This window comes from Fulmarus glacialis, unplaced genomic scaffold (genome assembly GCF_000690835.1).
Source record: "Fulmarus glacialis isolate BGI_N327 unplaced genomic scaffold, ASM69083v1 scaffold4630, whole genome shotgun sequence".
NCBI lineage: Eukaryota > Metazoa > Chordata > Aves > Procellariiformes > Procellariidae > Fulmarus > Fulmarus glacialis.
In genome coordinates, this window is record NW_009189544.1 from 57,797 (window position 1) to 75,370 (window position 17,574).

The window sequence follows — 17,574 nt, forward strand, 5'->3', positions numbered from 1 at the left end:
AATCCAGCTGCCCAACACAGCCAAATGCAGTTGCTCATACTTGCACACCAGAGTCTCCTAAAATGCTACGATCGCTACGGAGCCTGTCAGGGCAATGCTCCCAACCATGCAGTTGCACAAACACTCGAGGCTATAGGTGCTTTACTCTGAAGACAGTGCGAGACAAAAGGCAATTTTTCACATTTCACATTGTGCTAAAGTGTAACCTGCCTCATGGTGCCACCATGTAGAGGATGCAACCTACAGTTCACTTGGAGAACTATTCTACAAATAACTTTGTTATATATAGATTATGAAAGTTACTGAGGTTGAATCAATGGATCACAACACATTTTCCTGAAATACCTCATTCAGTCCTCTTAAGTAATGTTCAACAATAGTGTGGCCAGCAGGAGGAGGGAGGTGATCGTGCCCCTGTACTCGGCCCTGGTGAGGCCGCACTTTGAATACTGTGTTCAGTTTTGGGCCCCTCACTACAAGAAGGACATTGAGGTGCTGGAGCGTGTCCAGAGAAGGGCAACGAAGCTGGTGAAGGGCCTGGAGCACAAGTCTGATGAGGAGCGGCTGAGGGAACTGGGGCTGCTTAGCCTGGAGGAGGCTGAGGGGAGACCTCATCGCGCTCTACAACTCCCTGAAAGGAGGTTGTAGCGAGGTGGGGGTCGGTCTCTCCTCCCAAGTAACAAGCGATAGGACGAGGGGAAATGGCCTCAAGTTGCGCCAAGGGAGGTTTAGACTGGACATTAGGAAAAACTTCTTTACTGAAAGAGTGGTCAGGCCTTGGAACAGGCTGCCCAGGGAAGTGGTGGAGTCACCATCCCTGGAGGTGTTTAAAAGACGTGTAGATGAGGCGCTTAGGGACATGGTTTAGTGCGCATGGTGGTGTTGGGTTATCGGTTGGACTCGATGATCTTAGAGGTCTTTTCCAACTTTAATGATTCTATGATTCTATGATTCTAACTCAAAATAACCTGCGGTGGAATGGATATTTGGGTTAAAGAAGGCAGCAGGACAATATATTAAGTCTCAGGGACTAATTCTGCAGGAAGGGAGGCAGGCAGAATTGTCTTCGAATTGCCACCTTGTCTTCGTACCAACTTCGTACCAACTCCAGCTCAATGACAACCACCAACCTGCAATTTCAATACACAGGGCAACGTGAGGGACCAAGCTTTCACATTAGATGTAATAGAAAAACATTCTTTACTCTGCAAGTGTCTTTACAAATATATATTTATATATTTAAGCCCATTGCAGGCCATAAAAGCCCATAAAAAACAACCAGTACCTTTTTGAACAAGAGAAACTGCGATCCAGAAGTCTGAGGTGAAAGACTCCCACACAAGGGCTGCTTTGGCGCTTCTCTGAAGGCCTCTATTTAGCACATAAAACCATCTTAAAAATCACATCAGCCTTTTCTCTGAAAGGAGGGGCACCATTTTTACCCCACCTTTACTACTCTCTGTATGAGGTAAACTGGAATCACTTTTACATTTTACACTTACTGCTTTAAAAAGGGGATATTGTATCCTGAAGACCAGCTTTTCCAAAAAACATTCGTGAATGGGTTAAAAAAGTAAGATGCAGCTTGTGGATCTAACCACAATGTGCTGTTGTCTCAAAATAGAAGAAGTTGATACTAAAAAGCTATTCCAGATACATACAAGTACAAACACTAGAGCTGGTCAGAAAGATTCAGTTTCAACGTTTTTAAAAGGCAGAGAAAATTTTCTGCAGTGTGGCTTTTGCATTAATTTCCCCCATCGTCACTTTTCTACCAGTTCCATATACCCTTCAAAAAAATCACGTGTCTGTTGTAAGAGTGCAAAGTCCATCCAAATCTCGTGTTTAAGTTCACTATCACTACACTTTAAAAATCCTGATGGCAAATAAAAAGGTCTCGATTTAACTTAGCAAAAGTGATATCTAGAAAATATTCAACATCAAGAGGTCTTACAAAAAACTTCAGATTACTAAAGCATTCTAAGGCACAGTGTTTTGGAAGAAGTGCTTTCTCCCTTTAGTGTTGCTTTATACACATCACGTGTGTGAGTCCGAGTGATGCATGGAGCTGCAGATGTATGCCATGCCTTCTCCCAATCAGTGAACTGAATCTTCTTCTGCAGTTTCAGACGTAGGCTCCCAATGCTGCATGAAATTCAGTAAGACATTGCACCAGCTGCTGAAACTTGGGTCTTTCTTCAGGATCTAGGGCCCAACAGCAGGCCATCACAGCAAACCTGCAGACAGAGACAAATGGAAGACATGAGAACGTAAGCCAGGCGACCACCACTCCAGCCTGAAAACGAAAACCAGCATTTGCCACTGGAAAACCTGCTGACCGGAGAGAGAAAAGGAACCCTGTATCTTCTGATACACGATGCTGAACAACTTCTTCAGAGGACAGACACTCAAAATGATCAATAAATGTGCTGTGACTGAAAGCGCTGGTTCGATTTAGGGTGTGAGTCAGAGGCAATCCAGGAGGAAGCAATACATAATTCATTAGAAATTGCTCAACTATTGTAAAAGCATAGTTCAAAGTGTTTTTGGGATAGGTTTACAGGAAGGGGTTTACAGGAAGAACATGTGAGGCAGAAGGTAGGGCCTCTGCTCTTGTATTCTCCTATACCATTAGGATTATGAATAAACACCTCAAGCACTGCCGCTTAACTCCATTACACACAGTACTTCTCTGTAATCTTGCTGAAAGAATGGAGATTCCCTCTACCTACAAACCTAGTGGCTTCCTACACTGCAGCCCCACAAACACTAAGCTGAAAGCCTCCTGGCCCCTTTGCCTCCCTCCTCCCATCTCGCTGATCAACCCCATTTCTCCCATGTGTTGGGAAAAGAGTTGTGTCAGGAATAAGTGAAACTCAGTAACAACAAGAAAAGCATTTAATTTTAGCCTGAGTTCCTTGACATAGGCCACTGAAGCCAGGCAAATACTCACACGAGGGTCAGCCTAAAAGGCAGAACAGAATAAAAGGCAAACCTGGGTCTTTCACTGACAAGGCTGGCTTAATGTGCTGGTTACAAAATAGACATTTTTATCCTCTCTCCAAAAACACGCACTTACAGTTCATCAGGGCAGTTGATTGGCTGAGCTATTCGATAGCCATCCTTTAAATAAGCAGCCATCTCAAAGGGGTCGATATCGACATACGGAGTCTGTCCTAAAGTCATCAGCTCCCACAGCGTTACTCCGAAGGCCCACTAAAAAGAAATAGCATACAGCATTAACAGAGCATGCTGAATTTTGAGAGCTCCTTCAGACATTCCACAAAATCAGTCGTGAGTAAGACTACCCGGAGTAAGCTTATGTAAAAGCTTACATAAATGCTATATATATTCAAGTTCAACATGACAATACTTTGTCCTGAATAGGGACAATTAAGAATCACAGAACAAGTGATAAGTTGAACTAAAATTAGTGCACTAAGATTTAAGCGGTAAAAAAATAATGTATTTACTGCATTTTTCCAGTATGACATTTCAAAACACTTAACAAATCTAAGGAATATTAAACACTAAATTCATTGTTTTGAAAAATTAACATTATATTACATTTTACCTCTTCAAAACACTACATGAAATTCCTCAAAAAAGGTCTGTGAAATTCAAAGGTAAAAATGAAGCCATCGTTTTTTAAAATCAAAGTCATCTGTATATTTTGAGTATATGCTCAGAAGCAGGACTCATGAGAAAAATAAAGACTTCATCTAAGTAAACCTGACAGCTGGATCAGCATTCAACACATCATTCAGCCGACAATACTTGCCAAAAGGAGCTTAAGGTGATGAAAAATCAATCAATCAATTCATGTGCAAGCACAGTACATGTAAAATGATTTACTGGCTGGTAACAACAGACCCAAGAGAAAACATAGATGGTGTTGATACTGCACACTGATGATTCTGAACTGAAGTTAAAAGTGCTGCAAACATCATGATTTGTCAAACAGGGGCAGAATTCTGCAAGCCTTGAAAGATTCTTGGTTTTAATCAAAAGAAACCCCCAACCAAAGCCTTAACTAAGGGATGCTGTCAGCGGGCACTGATGGGAAGCTCAGAGCTAGAGAATGGCAGGGGCACAGACGCGGCCCCGCTCTGAAGAGCCATCTATTAGCAGTGTGGGAAGGCAGGGGAGGACATCCTTTTTATTTGCAGTTAGGAAAAACACTGAGGGACAGGTGGTGGTGCACCTAGAACATGAGAATAAAGGGCGATTAAGCAAAACTACTTTGAGAATATCACTGTTTCTAATTCCGTAAGTAACTGCATAAAAATGGCATAAAGAGATGCAGAGCTTCATGTCCAGAGGGGAAAAAACACAGAATTAAAATTCAACAGGAATTGTGTTTTGTTTTTCTATGCTTTGGCTGACTGATATAAATGTTGGCAGAGGAGGAACACACTAGAAATGTTTCAAGCCAGCAAAACCATTTTAAAGAAATGCATCCAAAAAGCAAGCCCAGAACACATGCCAATTGCATCTTAACAGGCACCACCTAAATTGTTTGTAACAGATTTCATCACCGATTATAAGTTACGTGCCACTGATAACTACATTTGTTCCTAGCAAGCAGACAAAAACATATTACACCATATTTGTGAAAAGCATCCAGGTAAATGCAAAGATGATATTTAGGGCAGATAGTATTTTCTACACCCAGAAAAACTGTCCATTTTTGCACACTGCAAAACTCAGCTCGCTACGTATGCAAAGTTAAGAACTATGTATTAGAAGCTGAGTTGCATTTATCCCTATATAATGCAAAAAGGAGATCTGTGTTAAAGTAGTGTGGACTATATGCTGAATTGCACTAGAGTTTTCTGAAATGGTTATGATAGTGAGGTGCCTTCATCCTAATCAAATTCTACAACAATTCACTGCCAGTGTTACGTAAGCTTTTATTTCCAAGTCCAGTCTTCATGAAGAGTGAATGCTTCCGTATTCCAGATTTTAAAAAAAAAGGAATAAGAAATCAACATTTAATTGATCCCATTTAGTATTATAAAACCATGCTTTTACAGGCAACTTCTATTTCCTGTTCTGTCTTCAAGTCTGGTATAACACAAAACCCCACACATTTTCCAATGAGTACAGAAGTATTTCTGGAGCAGAGCTGATTCCTTCCCTTCCTCTTTTTTTTTGTTTATGTGGCTTGAGCACTAGCACAGAGACCATGGCAACGAGGCAGGGGGAAAAAAACAACCACCAGAATTTTTCAAAAGTTTTCTAAACTAGCACATTTTAAGATGCAGATTACAATTTCTGGATGTAGCCATGTTAAGGAAAGCATCATTACCAAAGAAAATACCCTTAGCCAGAAGGCACAGATCATAAGGGCAAGTGATTTACCATTAATGAGCACTCTAATTACCACAGGTTGATCTTCAAGGACAAGCTCCTGTAAGCACAAGAACAGCCCGTTCTGATGTGCAGGAAGCTCAGCAAGCATGGTAGAAGGCCACCATGGATACACTGACTATAAGCTCAGACACTAAGGAAGGCAAGAGAGGGTGGAAGCAGGAGAAGGCTACTTGAGGAATACAGTGAGAATGCATCAGCATGCAGGGATGGAGTTTGGAAAACCAAGCAGAGTTAAACTACCAAGAAATGTCCATAGAGGGAAACATTTAGGCTGCACTGAAGCCAAGTAAAAACAGACCAGACCACTGTACCAGACAGGATGCATCCAAGAGTGCCGAGGGAGCAGGCTGAAGTCATTGCAACGCTGCTCACATCATCTTTGAAAGGCCACCGCAACTGGGGGAGTTTGCTGACAGCTGGAAAAAAGGCACCCTCTTGGAAGAGATGGGATCTGGGGAACTACAGGCCAGGTAATCTAACATCAGCTCCTGCCAACATTGGGGAGCACGTGATCCTGGAAGTCACTTCCATGCATATGAAGCATAGAAGTGTCTGGGAACAGCCAGCGTGGATTTATCAAGGACAAACTGTGCCTGACTAACCTGACTAGATCTTTGCTGAGAAGACAGTGGACACAGGGTGAGCAATGCATGTTCACCTTGACTTCAGCAAGGCCTTTGACATTATCTTCTACAGCATCCTTATACCAAATTAGTGAGATGTTGACATTAAAGCGGCTGTACTGCTGGACTCAAATTGCTGCTACCAGCAGCAGCAGACCAACTAGCAGCTGGTTACTAGTGGCATTGCTCAGGAATCAATACTGGTTTATCTCCAGTAACAACCTGGACTCTCAGGAAGTTCGTGGATGATACCAATCTGGGTAGAGTGGCTGACAGGCTGGAGAACAGGGTTCTGCAGAAGTACCTCAAGAAGCTGGAGAAATGGGCTGACAGGAGCCTCAAAGTTCAAGGAAAGAAAATGCAACGTCCTGCACCTGGTAGGGAATAGCTCCGTGCACCAGGACTGGCTGGGGCTCACGGCCTAGAAAGCAGCTTTGCTGAAAAGGATCTGGGGGTCCTGGTGAACAAGTTGAACGCATCATCAGCATGCCCTTGATGCAAAAGAAGGCAGCTGCATTCTGCACAGTGTTAGCATAAGTGTAGCCCGCAGGTCAAGGGAAGCAATTCTTCCTGTCTTTTCCCTATCTGCGAGACTGCACCTGAAATACTCTGTTGTGGACTCTAGATCACGTTCATTGAAATAGCAGACAAGTCCCAATATAGATTGCTCACTGAATTTAACTGCCTTTTCTGGTAACGCTACCAGGGAGAACAGTGTGCAACAGACAATTTTGCCATGCAAGTAGGGCCTGCTTGACCTTTGAACTATCTGCCACGAGCAGCAAGTGCAGGAAGGAGGCGTATAGATGCTGTTCTGGACAAGTCACTGTTATCTATTCAGTGCCACGATTCTCCAACAGATGAAAAAGGGGAAGAATGTCAACAAAACACATTTACAAAATGTAAGAGGGAAAAAAAAAAAACAAACAAAAAACTTACCACATCGCTAGCACTGGAAAATTCATTGTTAACCAGGCTTTCAAGAGCCATCCATCGAACTGGTCTGTTTTCATTATCTCCCAGGCAATGGTAGTCCATAGGAAATAGGTCTCGAGATAGCGCATTGTCTGTAATCTTAACCTGAAGTGCATCGTCAATGCTAATTTAAAAAAACAGAAGTATTTAGCAAACTTGGCATTACAGTTTTACGGAAAATATTTATGCTCAACCTTAAGTTTCAGACTCAGGATTTAATTGGGGAACGCTAATCACACTATCAACATTTCAAAGGACTAGCGTTCTTCTAGATCAAGACACACTTATTCTGTGATTATCAAATATTATCAAAAAACATATTTATTCTGTGTTAACAGACAAGCACTAGAAAAATCAACATTCTTAGATCAAATAAAAGCAAACATTTACAAGTGCAAAAAAATACAGTTAAAGCAACAAACAACTCCCTTAAATTATTCCTGCTCCCTTGGAGATCCCCTATCAGCTCAATTAAACAAATTTTAGCTATTGTACCACTGTAGCAATAATGAGCCAAAGATTTAAACAAAGCAAGATCTAGTAATACCTTGTTAAAGCAACCGATACTATTTGTGGCCTAAAAGCTTGTCTGTAATCAAGCAATCTGATAAGATATTATTTATTCCCCTCAACACGAGATGTTCATTCTGACTGTTGTCAGAAATAGGATACTGGCTAAGGGAAACTTACTTTTAATCAACAAAAGATGACTCAAAAAAAGCACACGGAGCCTACTGATTTCCCCCCCACCCCCCAGGATGTTAATTCATATTCTTTTGAACTTTAAATAGTGTGCAATAAAGTTCAGTGTTCCCATGAACAGATGACTTCAGAATATGAGTAAGATGTTGGCTTTAACATCTTATGACAAAAACATAGAAATAACATTGGGTCGGGGGATTGTAACAAAATGGCGTTTGCTGTCTTTTCATCTTGTCAATTATTTCTATATTTTGATGAGAAAAATTAAACAGAAATGCTCAATTTGTGTGTTTCCCGCTTCACTATCTCAAGTACCTTCTTATTTATCCCATTTATATGCACTTTCAGGTCAGTTCATTGCCCTCAAAATTTATAGACCAAGAAATTTCCGTATCTACTAAGAGTTCAGAGAAATTCCTAGAGGACCTGTCTATAAACAAATACAATACAACGGGTAGTTTTCCAGTGACTAGAGAGCTCTGACTTGTGTAATCCGTATGTCCACTCTAACTGGGCCCAACTGTGCCATGGGCATTTAAGACCAAAAGTATTTCCCCCCCTTAATAAACCTGCCAAGACCACTGCAATCCTGGCTCCCTTCCCAACATTAGGGCACAGGTACACAGGTCTGATACACTTCATACCAACTCCTCCCAGTCTTTCACCACACAGAATAGACCTAGGGAACACAGGGGTGGCAGATGAACAAAGCCCTTCAAGAGATCCTGGCTGCTGGCCCCCTCTTTTTCTCTCTAGGCTAGCCCAGGATTTCTTGTACTGCAGCACAGATCAGCAGCTGCTCAGCTCCTGCCTGCATTTGCCGAGGAGAAGAAGTGCCAGGTGCACTATGAATTGGTTTTTATTGCCAGCACTCCGGATCACATGTATGGCAGCTAACGCAAAGCTGGACTTTTCCCTAGGAGGGCAGGGAGTCAAGCTGTCTGGACTGCCGACCCTTCACACAGCAAGGGCACGAGGTGATTAATTCACTGCACAGAAATGAGAGGTGGTCACAAGGTAATTTCCCTGGAGCACTGTTTATGATCTTTGTCTCCTGTGGTACCACTTCTTCCTCAACATGTACACCAGAGAGGAAAAGCAATAGGAATTAGGAAAAGAGTCTCTAAGGAACTGTATCAAACCGAGCATCCTCACGTAGCGCAAGAGCCAGAAAAGATTCTGCTGGACTAGCTCGGTGGCACCAGTTCAAAAGCACAAGGGATGGCTTCAGGGTGGATCTCACTGCTCCCTCTGTCCCAGCACCAACAGTGCCTGATGCCAGCGGTGCCAGTACAACAGGTGCAGTAGATAAAAGAATATCCTAGGGCAAGCATGAGTGCTTAAGTGTCTCCCAGCTTTTTCTCTTAGCCCCTGGGATGCAGCGTCAGAAGCTCTGTTGACTCTGGTTGGGACGTTTGAAGAACTGGGCGAAAGACTGCATCTGAGAGGACCGAGTGGTTTTGTGGACAGAAGCAACAGAAGTTGTAGCAACAGTGACCCCTGACAACCCTGAGGGGCCAGACAAGGAAGTCAGTCCAAATTTCAGGAGCAGGACCCATCCTGGTGTTGGAAATGTGATCAATATTTTACTATTAATCACTAAGCCAGACGTTCAGAGCTCTCTAAGAGACACCAGTGGCACGGCCCCAAGGCAGACCATACACTAGAAGGGCACACTGTCCGTGATAAGTGCAAAGACAGAAACTGGGCTTCCACTTCAAGGACTATGTGGGAACAATCAAAGCAAACCCCCAATCAAAAAGGGGTACAACAAGGCGGTTCAACAACTGCGCCTTGAAGATTTGGAGGGACTGATGCCTTGAAGATCCTAGGAGGTATTTCCAAGGGTATACTGGAAAACATGTTGGCAAATAAGGAAAAACATAAGGGTGGCAAAAAGTTGAAAGAGATGGAAGCCAAAGAACAGGAACTGAGAGTAACCCAGTCACTCCTCCTGTCTGGGCAACTGAGAAACCTGAAGATTCAGGACATGCTCCAGTCTTTACACCCTTGCACTGGCAGAAGACAGGGCCTGAGAAAACCCTGTAGGTATTGCTACGGCAAAAAGCCTCTCAGATTACATGTAATGCATGCCCCAAGGTCATCAAGAAGATGTGAGCAGCAATTCTGAGAAATTAACTAGTTTATCAATACTATTTTCCTAACACAGACACAGGAAGAAATCAAACAAATGACTAGACCACGAGGCATTTTCTTTTCTTCCAAAAATAAATGAAGCATCATAACTGAAGGAATGCAAGATGTGCATTCATCCCAGGTGATCCAATGATGATGTACTGTTTCATAAATGAAATTATTTATGATAAAGCAGAGCTCATCAAATCTCAAAATCATCTCTAATAGTCAATTTCAGGTTAAAGACTTTATCTTCATCAGTAGTTCAGTTACCTCATTAGAACTTACTTCATGGACCAACAATTTGTACGCAGCTCTGGGGTATAACCCAGAGGTTACTTCTTTCTCCTTTTCTTTCATTGCTAGTACATTAATAGACCAGTACATGTCCTTTGGAGGGGGGAGGCAAAAAGGAGAAGTGTCTCTCCAAATCAAGAACTTGAATTCAAGGCTTCAAACATGGTCTTGAATTCTGAAAAGTAACTGTTACTTGAATTATGACATTATTTGCAGATATCATAAGACTAAGCTCATCGACTAACTGCCCCTTTAGGTATTCTCAGATGTTTAGTTAAGTTGAGGCAGAACTCTGTATTTTCTGTTTCCCCTTATTAGGTATGAAAGCAGGTGGAGAACGAGCACCATTGGTGGTCTCTGAGTGATTTGGTTTGTAGAAAGCTACCAAACACCTCAAACAATCTCTACATTTTGAGGGCATACTCCAGTCAGAAGATGGTCTCAAATCCTGCTTCAGCAATCCTACCATTTACAGAGCACATTCATATCTATCCATCATTTGACAACTAAGAAATCTACCTGTGATCAAAGCCATTGGGCTATTATTTTTTTTTTTAAGGAAAAAAAGTGAAGAAAACCAACTTCATACAAAAATTTACCTATTGGTAAACAGCCAAAGATATTCCAAGTTTTTATTAAAGTTTAAGGGAAGCTTTAATATTTTTCAAGCCTTTGAAAAAATACGGATAGACAAAACCTAGCAGAAGTATTTAAGATGAGGATATTCTGCTTTCTTGAAAAGCAAACTTTTTGGTTCACCTGATGTTTAGAGGAAAACAACTTCACTGACAAGACTATTCACCCAAAATTTGGAAAAAACTCAAACAGCGATATATTTTGAAGTAGAGATCAGGTCAACTGGAGAAAGCCCATCCTAGCCCTAGCTACTGACATAACATTGCCTGCACGATGACTCTACCCCCTTCAGTACTTACACACAGTTTCTAGCAGCCAGGTCTTTGTGAATGACCTCCCGTCTGGCCAAATAACTCATTCCACAGGCAATCTGAATAGCCATATGTACAAGATCCTGCTGGGAAATTGCCTGCAAGAGCACAGAACAACAATCATTGCAAAACTGCAAGCCCAGTGCCTGCAAGGTTAATGTGTCTGTTGTATTCTAGTGCCTCCTCCCCTCCCCTTCACTGGCTGATGCTTTCTAGTAGCTACAGACACTATTGCCTGTTGAAAACTTATGAAGACTTCTTATTCTAAATTTTAACTTTTTTTTTTTTTTTTTTGACATGCCAGGGGCAAATGTCTCCAATTTGCAACTGCCTCACTGCTACACAGCTTTTCCTTTGATTAGCGGTGAACATAGGCAAAAGTGGTCAGTTTTACACTTCTTGCCACACTTTTTCACTTTCTGTTCCTCTGGAAACCAACTCATTTTCAGGCAGAGCACAAACAGCAGTCAAAATTCTTGTTGCTATGTACTGCTGAAAACTAGTATCAAAGGCTGCTGCTCCACCTACTTTTCACAACTTCACAGTCCTATATAAATTAAACCCTTGCACATATTTATACCTTGGGTTCCCTCTCCCATTTCTAGTGTTTCAGAAACTTCAGTATGTAGGTGGACACACTGAAGTTGCAACACTGGGGTTAAAATAAACCAAATACTAAACTAAAACAATAATAAACTGGCTTCTTCATTAATAGGTTGTTATTAAGAACAATAGCCATGTATTATTTCAGAAAACTCAAGAGTTTTAGGTATTTGTAGAAAAGTTACATCTTAAAATGAGTATGGGACACCAAATATCCCATTTTTTGATAGATAAGTACAGTCTAGTTACTAAGAGGCAACTCCTGTTTGACATAATACAGATTATAAATATCATTTCTGCTTAAATTCTTGGAAACGGATATTAGTGCATTGCGTAGAGATTTATAACTCAGATTAAGCAGCAAAACAAATAAAATCAAAGTTGAAAGATCCTAGCAGCTTTTCACAACTTGTAAACTAACAGAGGTAGGTGGCCCTTGCTAGCTTGAAATTTGGTACATAACAGGGACAAATGCTGACCTCGGGAAACAAGATACCATTTTGTGCTTGATTTAGTGTAAAGACAGAAGCCAAACCAAGGTGAAGTTGAAGAAAAGACAAGGTAATCCTAACAAGAGGCATAGTTTTACTACATATACACATCCATCACTAAACGCTTTTTCAGATTTTTAAAAATAAGCAAAGTATGTTCTCATCTAGGAATATTTTCCTTCTCACTTCTCATGAAATATATGCAACAGGTTCCATTGAAACGCAGTAAAGTTATGAATGCCAAAGAGCACCCACAGCAGTAAAATAAAATTAAAAAAAAAACCAAAACAGCAGAGATTGCTTCCTTTATTAAAGTTAAATAAATCCAGTTATTTTACTTAATAGCAAATCTACAGCAGCACCTTAAAAGTTTAACAAAAGTGCTTTAAGCTTACTATAAAATAATTAAGAACTACAGTAATTAAAGGGATAATCTATTAATTACACCAAAAATAAAATCAGTAAATCTGAAATTTCTCCATACACAATTTTCCCCTGTGTATTCTAACTTAAATCCACAACCATATACCATTTTCTCTATTTTTAAAATTTTTTAAAATTTTTTTAAATTTTTTTAAGATGTATTGGTATACCAGCTACTACCCTAGTCAGAGCTTAACTCAGCTTCATGCCCTCTGAACATCTGTGATAAACGCTGCCAAGAATGTTTTCCTCGTATGAATCACGACAAACACTTGCTAGGGAACCTGCTTGCCAATCCTCTCATGGTCACAACAGAACAGGTGAATACCACAACTAGTTCTTTTAAGGCACGTACACAGATGACAAACCAAGTCTAAGCTTAATGGGCAAGAAGTCACAGATTTCTGAGTGTACCTGAGGATTGTTGGCCTCTACCAGCTTGCACTGTCGCAAGAATAGTTTAAGGTTCCCCCAGTTCATGTATGGCAGCAGCACCATTGGTTTCTCTCCCTCTTCTATACAGACATGAGTGATAGGTAGCAGATTCCTGGAAGACAGGGAGAAAAATTCCTGATTTTATGATACCGAAATTTGATAAAAGTTTTCTCAATCCCCAAATACAGTAAGTGAAAGTAATTCAACACTGAAGAAAAGCATTTAATCTTGCATTATGAATTGCAGAGCACAAGATCTCCAAATAACTGAAGCCCTAGACTTTTTTTTTTTTTTTTGAATGAGATATTTGAGTACTTTCCCATTAGGAAGAATCCTCCAAATTTTTTCACATGGTCCAAAAGGGCTGAAATAAATTTCTGGGAATACAGGTTATCATTTACATTAAGCAGCGACATATCCTCAACTTGGAAGTGTATTATTCTAAATGCAACTATAGATACAAAATATATAGCTCCATTACAGTGGTTTTAAAAAAAAGTCAAAACATTGTTTGATCCACTTCAAAATGACAGAACAGAAAATTTTAGTTTTGAATCAACTAAACGTTAAATTGCACTCTAAACGCAGAAGTGTCTCAGGAGTTTCATCACAGGTGTTTTAGAATCATAGCCTCATTTAGGTTGGAAAAGACCTTTAAGATCATCGAGTCCAACTGTAAGTCTAACACTGCCAAGTCCACCACTAAACCACTTTAAAGGTCCCTTCCAACCCTCCTTATGGCTCAGATAACCCCCATGCTGCATTTTTTTCTAAACATCTTCCTATAGTATCAGCATATAAATTTGTAAAAACTTGAAACAAACGGTATATAGTTTCAATTTTCCATGAAACATTTTTTAAAAAACTGTATCTTCTATCAGTAAAATGTATTAGCACGTCTCCAATGAGTTATAATGAATTTAAAAGCGAACTTTGAAATTTCCTGTTCTTTCTTGAAGATGTCTGATAGTCAGGTGTCACACCCATGAGCTCTACATACCCATGTAGCTCCACCTTCAATCAAGACAAAGGTCCCAGCTTTATAGGCAGCGTACAGAAGAAAAGCTTTCTGGACTTTAAATTAAAGAGTTTGACTTGTAAAAGGGAGGGTAACAGCTGATTTTGAATCATGAGAGGGGGGTTGTTTCTTTTTTTTTCAATTTTAACTATGTTTCCCCAAGAACCTGCTACTCCTTTTAACACAATCCTCTATTTTAGACAAGGCCTTAACTATAACAACTTTTAGAAAAACAACATTTAAATGTACTTTAGAACTAATAATTCTGCTTAAACTGTTTTCATTTTCTTCCCATTACCAGAAAAAAAAGATCAATTTCCAGTCTAGGGACTTGACAATGAGCATAAATTTCTTCTTACCTGCATCCTTGCCAGTAATGAAGATCTTTAAGGCCAATTTCAGCCTTTAATCCAAGCTGCAAAACTGCCACTAACTCAAGCTGTTTGGGGCATCAATTTTAAAAAACTTAAGCCATCACCCCAACAAAACCATGCCATTAATTCTTAGGGAATAAATCCCATCAGTGATGTTACGATGCCATACCAGGACAACACGTGTGCTAGAGTCCTAGTAAATCAGCTAAACTGACAATCAACCTGCATATATACTTACTCTCGCCATCACCAAGATCCCACCACATTTAACAACTAGCCTGTGCAAGAACCAGCGTAAGCCAACACATGCCTGCAGCACCCTTTTCTGTAATAACTAAGAATACATAAAAGAAATATCTACCCACATTTCACTGCGAGGCTTGGAAAATCAAACCAAAGACTTTCCCCATTTTCCCACACGCTGCTACCATTTGATTTTATGAACTGCACAGCTAGGAAAAAAGCTTATAAGCAATAAGAAGCGTATCTAGAATTCTGTATTTTAAAGTGACACAAAAATAGTTTCAGCTCTTTACGGCTTAAAAAAAATAAAATGTTGCTGAATTCTGAAAAAATTGTTTCCTCTCCCCCTAGGGAGCTTTAAGCACAAGTATTTTCAGCTCACACAGATACAGTTTTGCTTATAAACACTGCTTAGCTTACCTGTGATGAAGACCTCTGAGTTTACAGCTTTCAGTCAGCATCATTGTCACCTGTACCTCTGAGGCTTGATCTAATTAAAAAAAAAGTAAAGGAACCACAGATATAACTTTGGAAACAAATCAACATATTAATTAAAATTTGGTCCAGATTTGCAAGTCAGTTGAGGTCATTTGAGCACAAACAGAACTTGTTTGCCTACTTTTTTAAAATGGAATTTAAAAACCCCCAAATGAGCAAGCCAAGTTCTAGGGCATATTTCTGCTTAAACAAATGGGGTGAAGCCGAAAAAGGAAATAAAACACACTCCAGGTGCTGACAGACTGTACTTTTGCCACTTCCTGACAGCTTCTGGGCAGGCATGCGCTGCCTGCACTAGGCAGCACGGGTCACATACTGCAGACGGGCCGGTGCTGCTGGAAGAAGGGGAGCATGCCGTGCATTTCCCACAAGCACAGAAGTGCTCAGGAGACAGCGGTTCGCTGCTGAATTACCAGTATAGGCTTCTACAGATTACTTCCACACTGATGGAGACCATTTGTTTCTAGATTTACTTATTTACTGCTCTCTACTTGAAACACTTGACTCTTGGTAACCTTAGAAATGTTTGCTGTTCTCTTCCCCACCTCTTAAAAAAAAAAAAAGAAAAACTAAAAATTATTGCTGCCAGCTAAAATTCAAGCATCTGTGATAACTCCAGTAACCCACAGCAATCAGAACATCTACTGGGCAGAAGCAGAAGTGTGGCCTGTAACCCCTTCCCCACAAATATTTTTGTGTTTGATTTTTTTTTTCCCCCTCTGGTGGCAAGAAGCAACAGGGAAGCTTAATGCTATGTAAATCAGAGCTCTCACAATCCCACCCTCCTCATACCTGGCTGCATTTTCTGTCCCTCCTTCGTGCTAGAACTAGTACCGGTGTGCCTAGGCAGCAAGCTAGCACAGGAGAGAGCCCAGCAAATGCCAATCAGTTTTCCTTGCTGCATTAGGATGAATTTACTTATTACAGATGAGTCAAACCAACATTCTACTGCCCTGGGAAGAAGACGAGAGAACTCATCTGCTCTTTTCCCTTCTTCATGGTCTTACCCTCCTCCCTGTACCAGCTCTGATACCCTTTGGTAACTGAACTTTAACCCTGCAAAAGAAAACATGACTTTTGACTGAGTTAAGAGTGGTGAACACAGTCAGGGCAGATGAGCACAAGGTAGCAAAAGAAAGCACAAAGCCCAGAGGGAGAGCACCGCCTCCCCCTCATGGCAATGGCAAGCTAAATAGATAGGCTCTAACCATAACACACATTATACACATGTGCATTTAGCTTTCCAGATCTGCTGGAAGCGGAGACAGCTTCAGGCACAACACAGCTCCTGCCTAAGAAGGACTCATCAAAAGAGAAATCGTGCAACTCAAGAACCTGTGAGCCACAAAACATCGGCTGGACTGAGAAAGTTCCCCTAAGTCAGGGAAAGGAATGATATCCCAAGGCAAACTACTTCAAAGGCTGCTTTACCACCTCGGCTCAGGAAAGATTAAAAAGGAGGCATGCCTTCCCAAAAGCATACAGGCACTAAAAAGGAGCTGAGGAAATAGAGGTTATAAATGCAGATACAGGTCCCAGCCAGCGGCACTGAACCCTCAGCATGCCTGGAAACCCCTTAAGATGATCACTGCCTAGACCCTGTACAGGCTGGAAGGACCAAGACTACCAAAAGCCAAAACACAGCGCTCTACAGAAATCCAGACACAGAGGTGCCATTGGATTAGTGACAATTATGGCTGCGGTATATTATGGGATGCATCAAAATGGTGCATTTCCTTGTATTTGATAACAAGTACGTATGGGGAGAGGGTATGAAGACGTTCTTTCAGTGCAGGAGACATTTAAGTAATGGTCAGCTGAAGCCTCTAGTTTGCACTCCAACACACAGGCATGAGAAAGAGAAGGTCCTAGCTACTGTGCAGCAATAGCACTCAAGTGTTTTATATGTGATGAATTTGATATGTAGGAGACAGACTTCAAAAGGCTTGTAAACAAGTAAGAAAAACCAAGCTACTATATTAAAATGAAGTTATATACGCATGAATGGCAGAATCATCCAACTGTTATAAAGGCCAAGAAGCATTAAAAATAGAGGTGTAAAAGCATATTATAAGAAGTTAGAGGAACTGCCAGCAGACTACTAGTACACAGCTCCAGGTTTAAATGCATTAATTACTAGAACTCAAAGACCACAACCTCTTCAACCCAGCATATGACAAAGGGAGGAAAGAGATTACTAGGGGGTGCTGGTTGACAGCCGGCTGAACACGAGCCGGCAGTGTGCCCAGGTGGCCAAGAAGGCCAATGCCATCCTGGCCTGTATCAGAAATAGTGTGGCCAGCAGGAGGAGGGAGGTGATCGTGCCCCTGTACTCGGCCCTGGTGAGGCCGCACCTCGAATCCTGTGTTCAGTTTTGGGCCCCTCACCACAAGAAGGACACTGAGGTGCTGGAGCGTGTCCAGAGAAGGGCAA

General features: G+C 41.1%; 1 protein-coding gene across 1 annotated transcript in view; it reads right to left on the reverse strand.

Annotated features, from left to right (window-relative positions):
• Positions 1-1,596: 1,596 nt before the first annotated feature.
• The window catches only part of RYK (receptor-like tyrosine kinase), a gene marked incomplete at its 5' end in the record, with an annotated part of 31,873 nt that continues 15,895 nt past the window's right edge, over positions 1,597-17,574 (reverse strand). Inside the window, 6 exons of the mRNA XM_009582535.1 lie at positions 1,597-2,237; positions 3,080-3,216; positions 6,939-7,098; positions 11,045-11,154; positions 12,988-13,120; positions 15,064-15,133. Coding sequence (XP_009580830.1) covers positions 2,126-2,237; positions 3,080-3,216; positions 6,939-7,098; positions 11,045-11,154; positions 12,988-13,120; positions 15,064-15,133 — 722 coding nt within the window. The remainder of the gene's footprint in view (positions 2,238-3,079; positions 3,217-6,938; positions 7,099-11,044; positions 11,155-12,987; positions 13,121-15,063; positions 15,134-17,574) is intronic.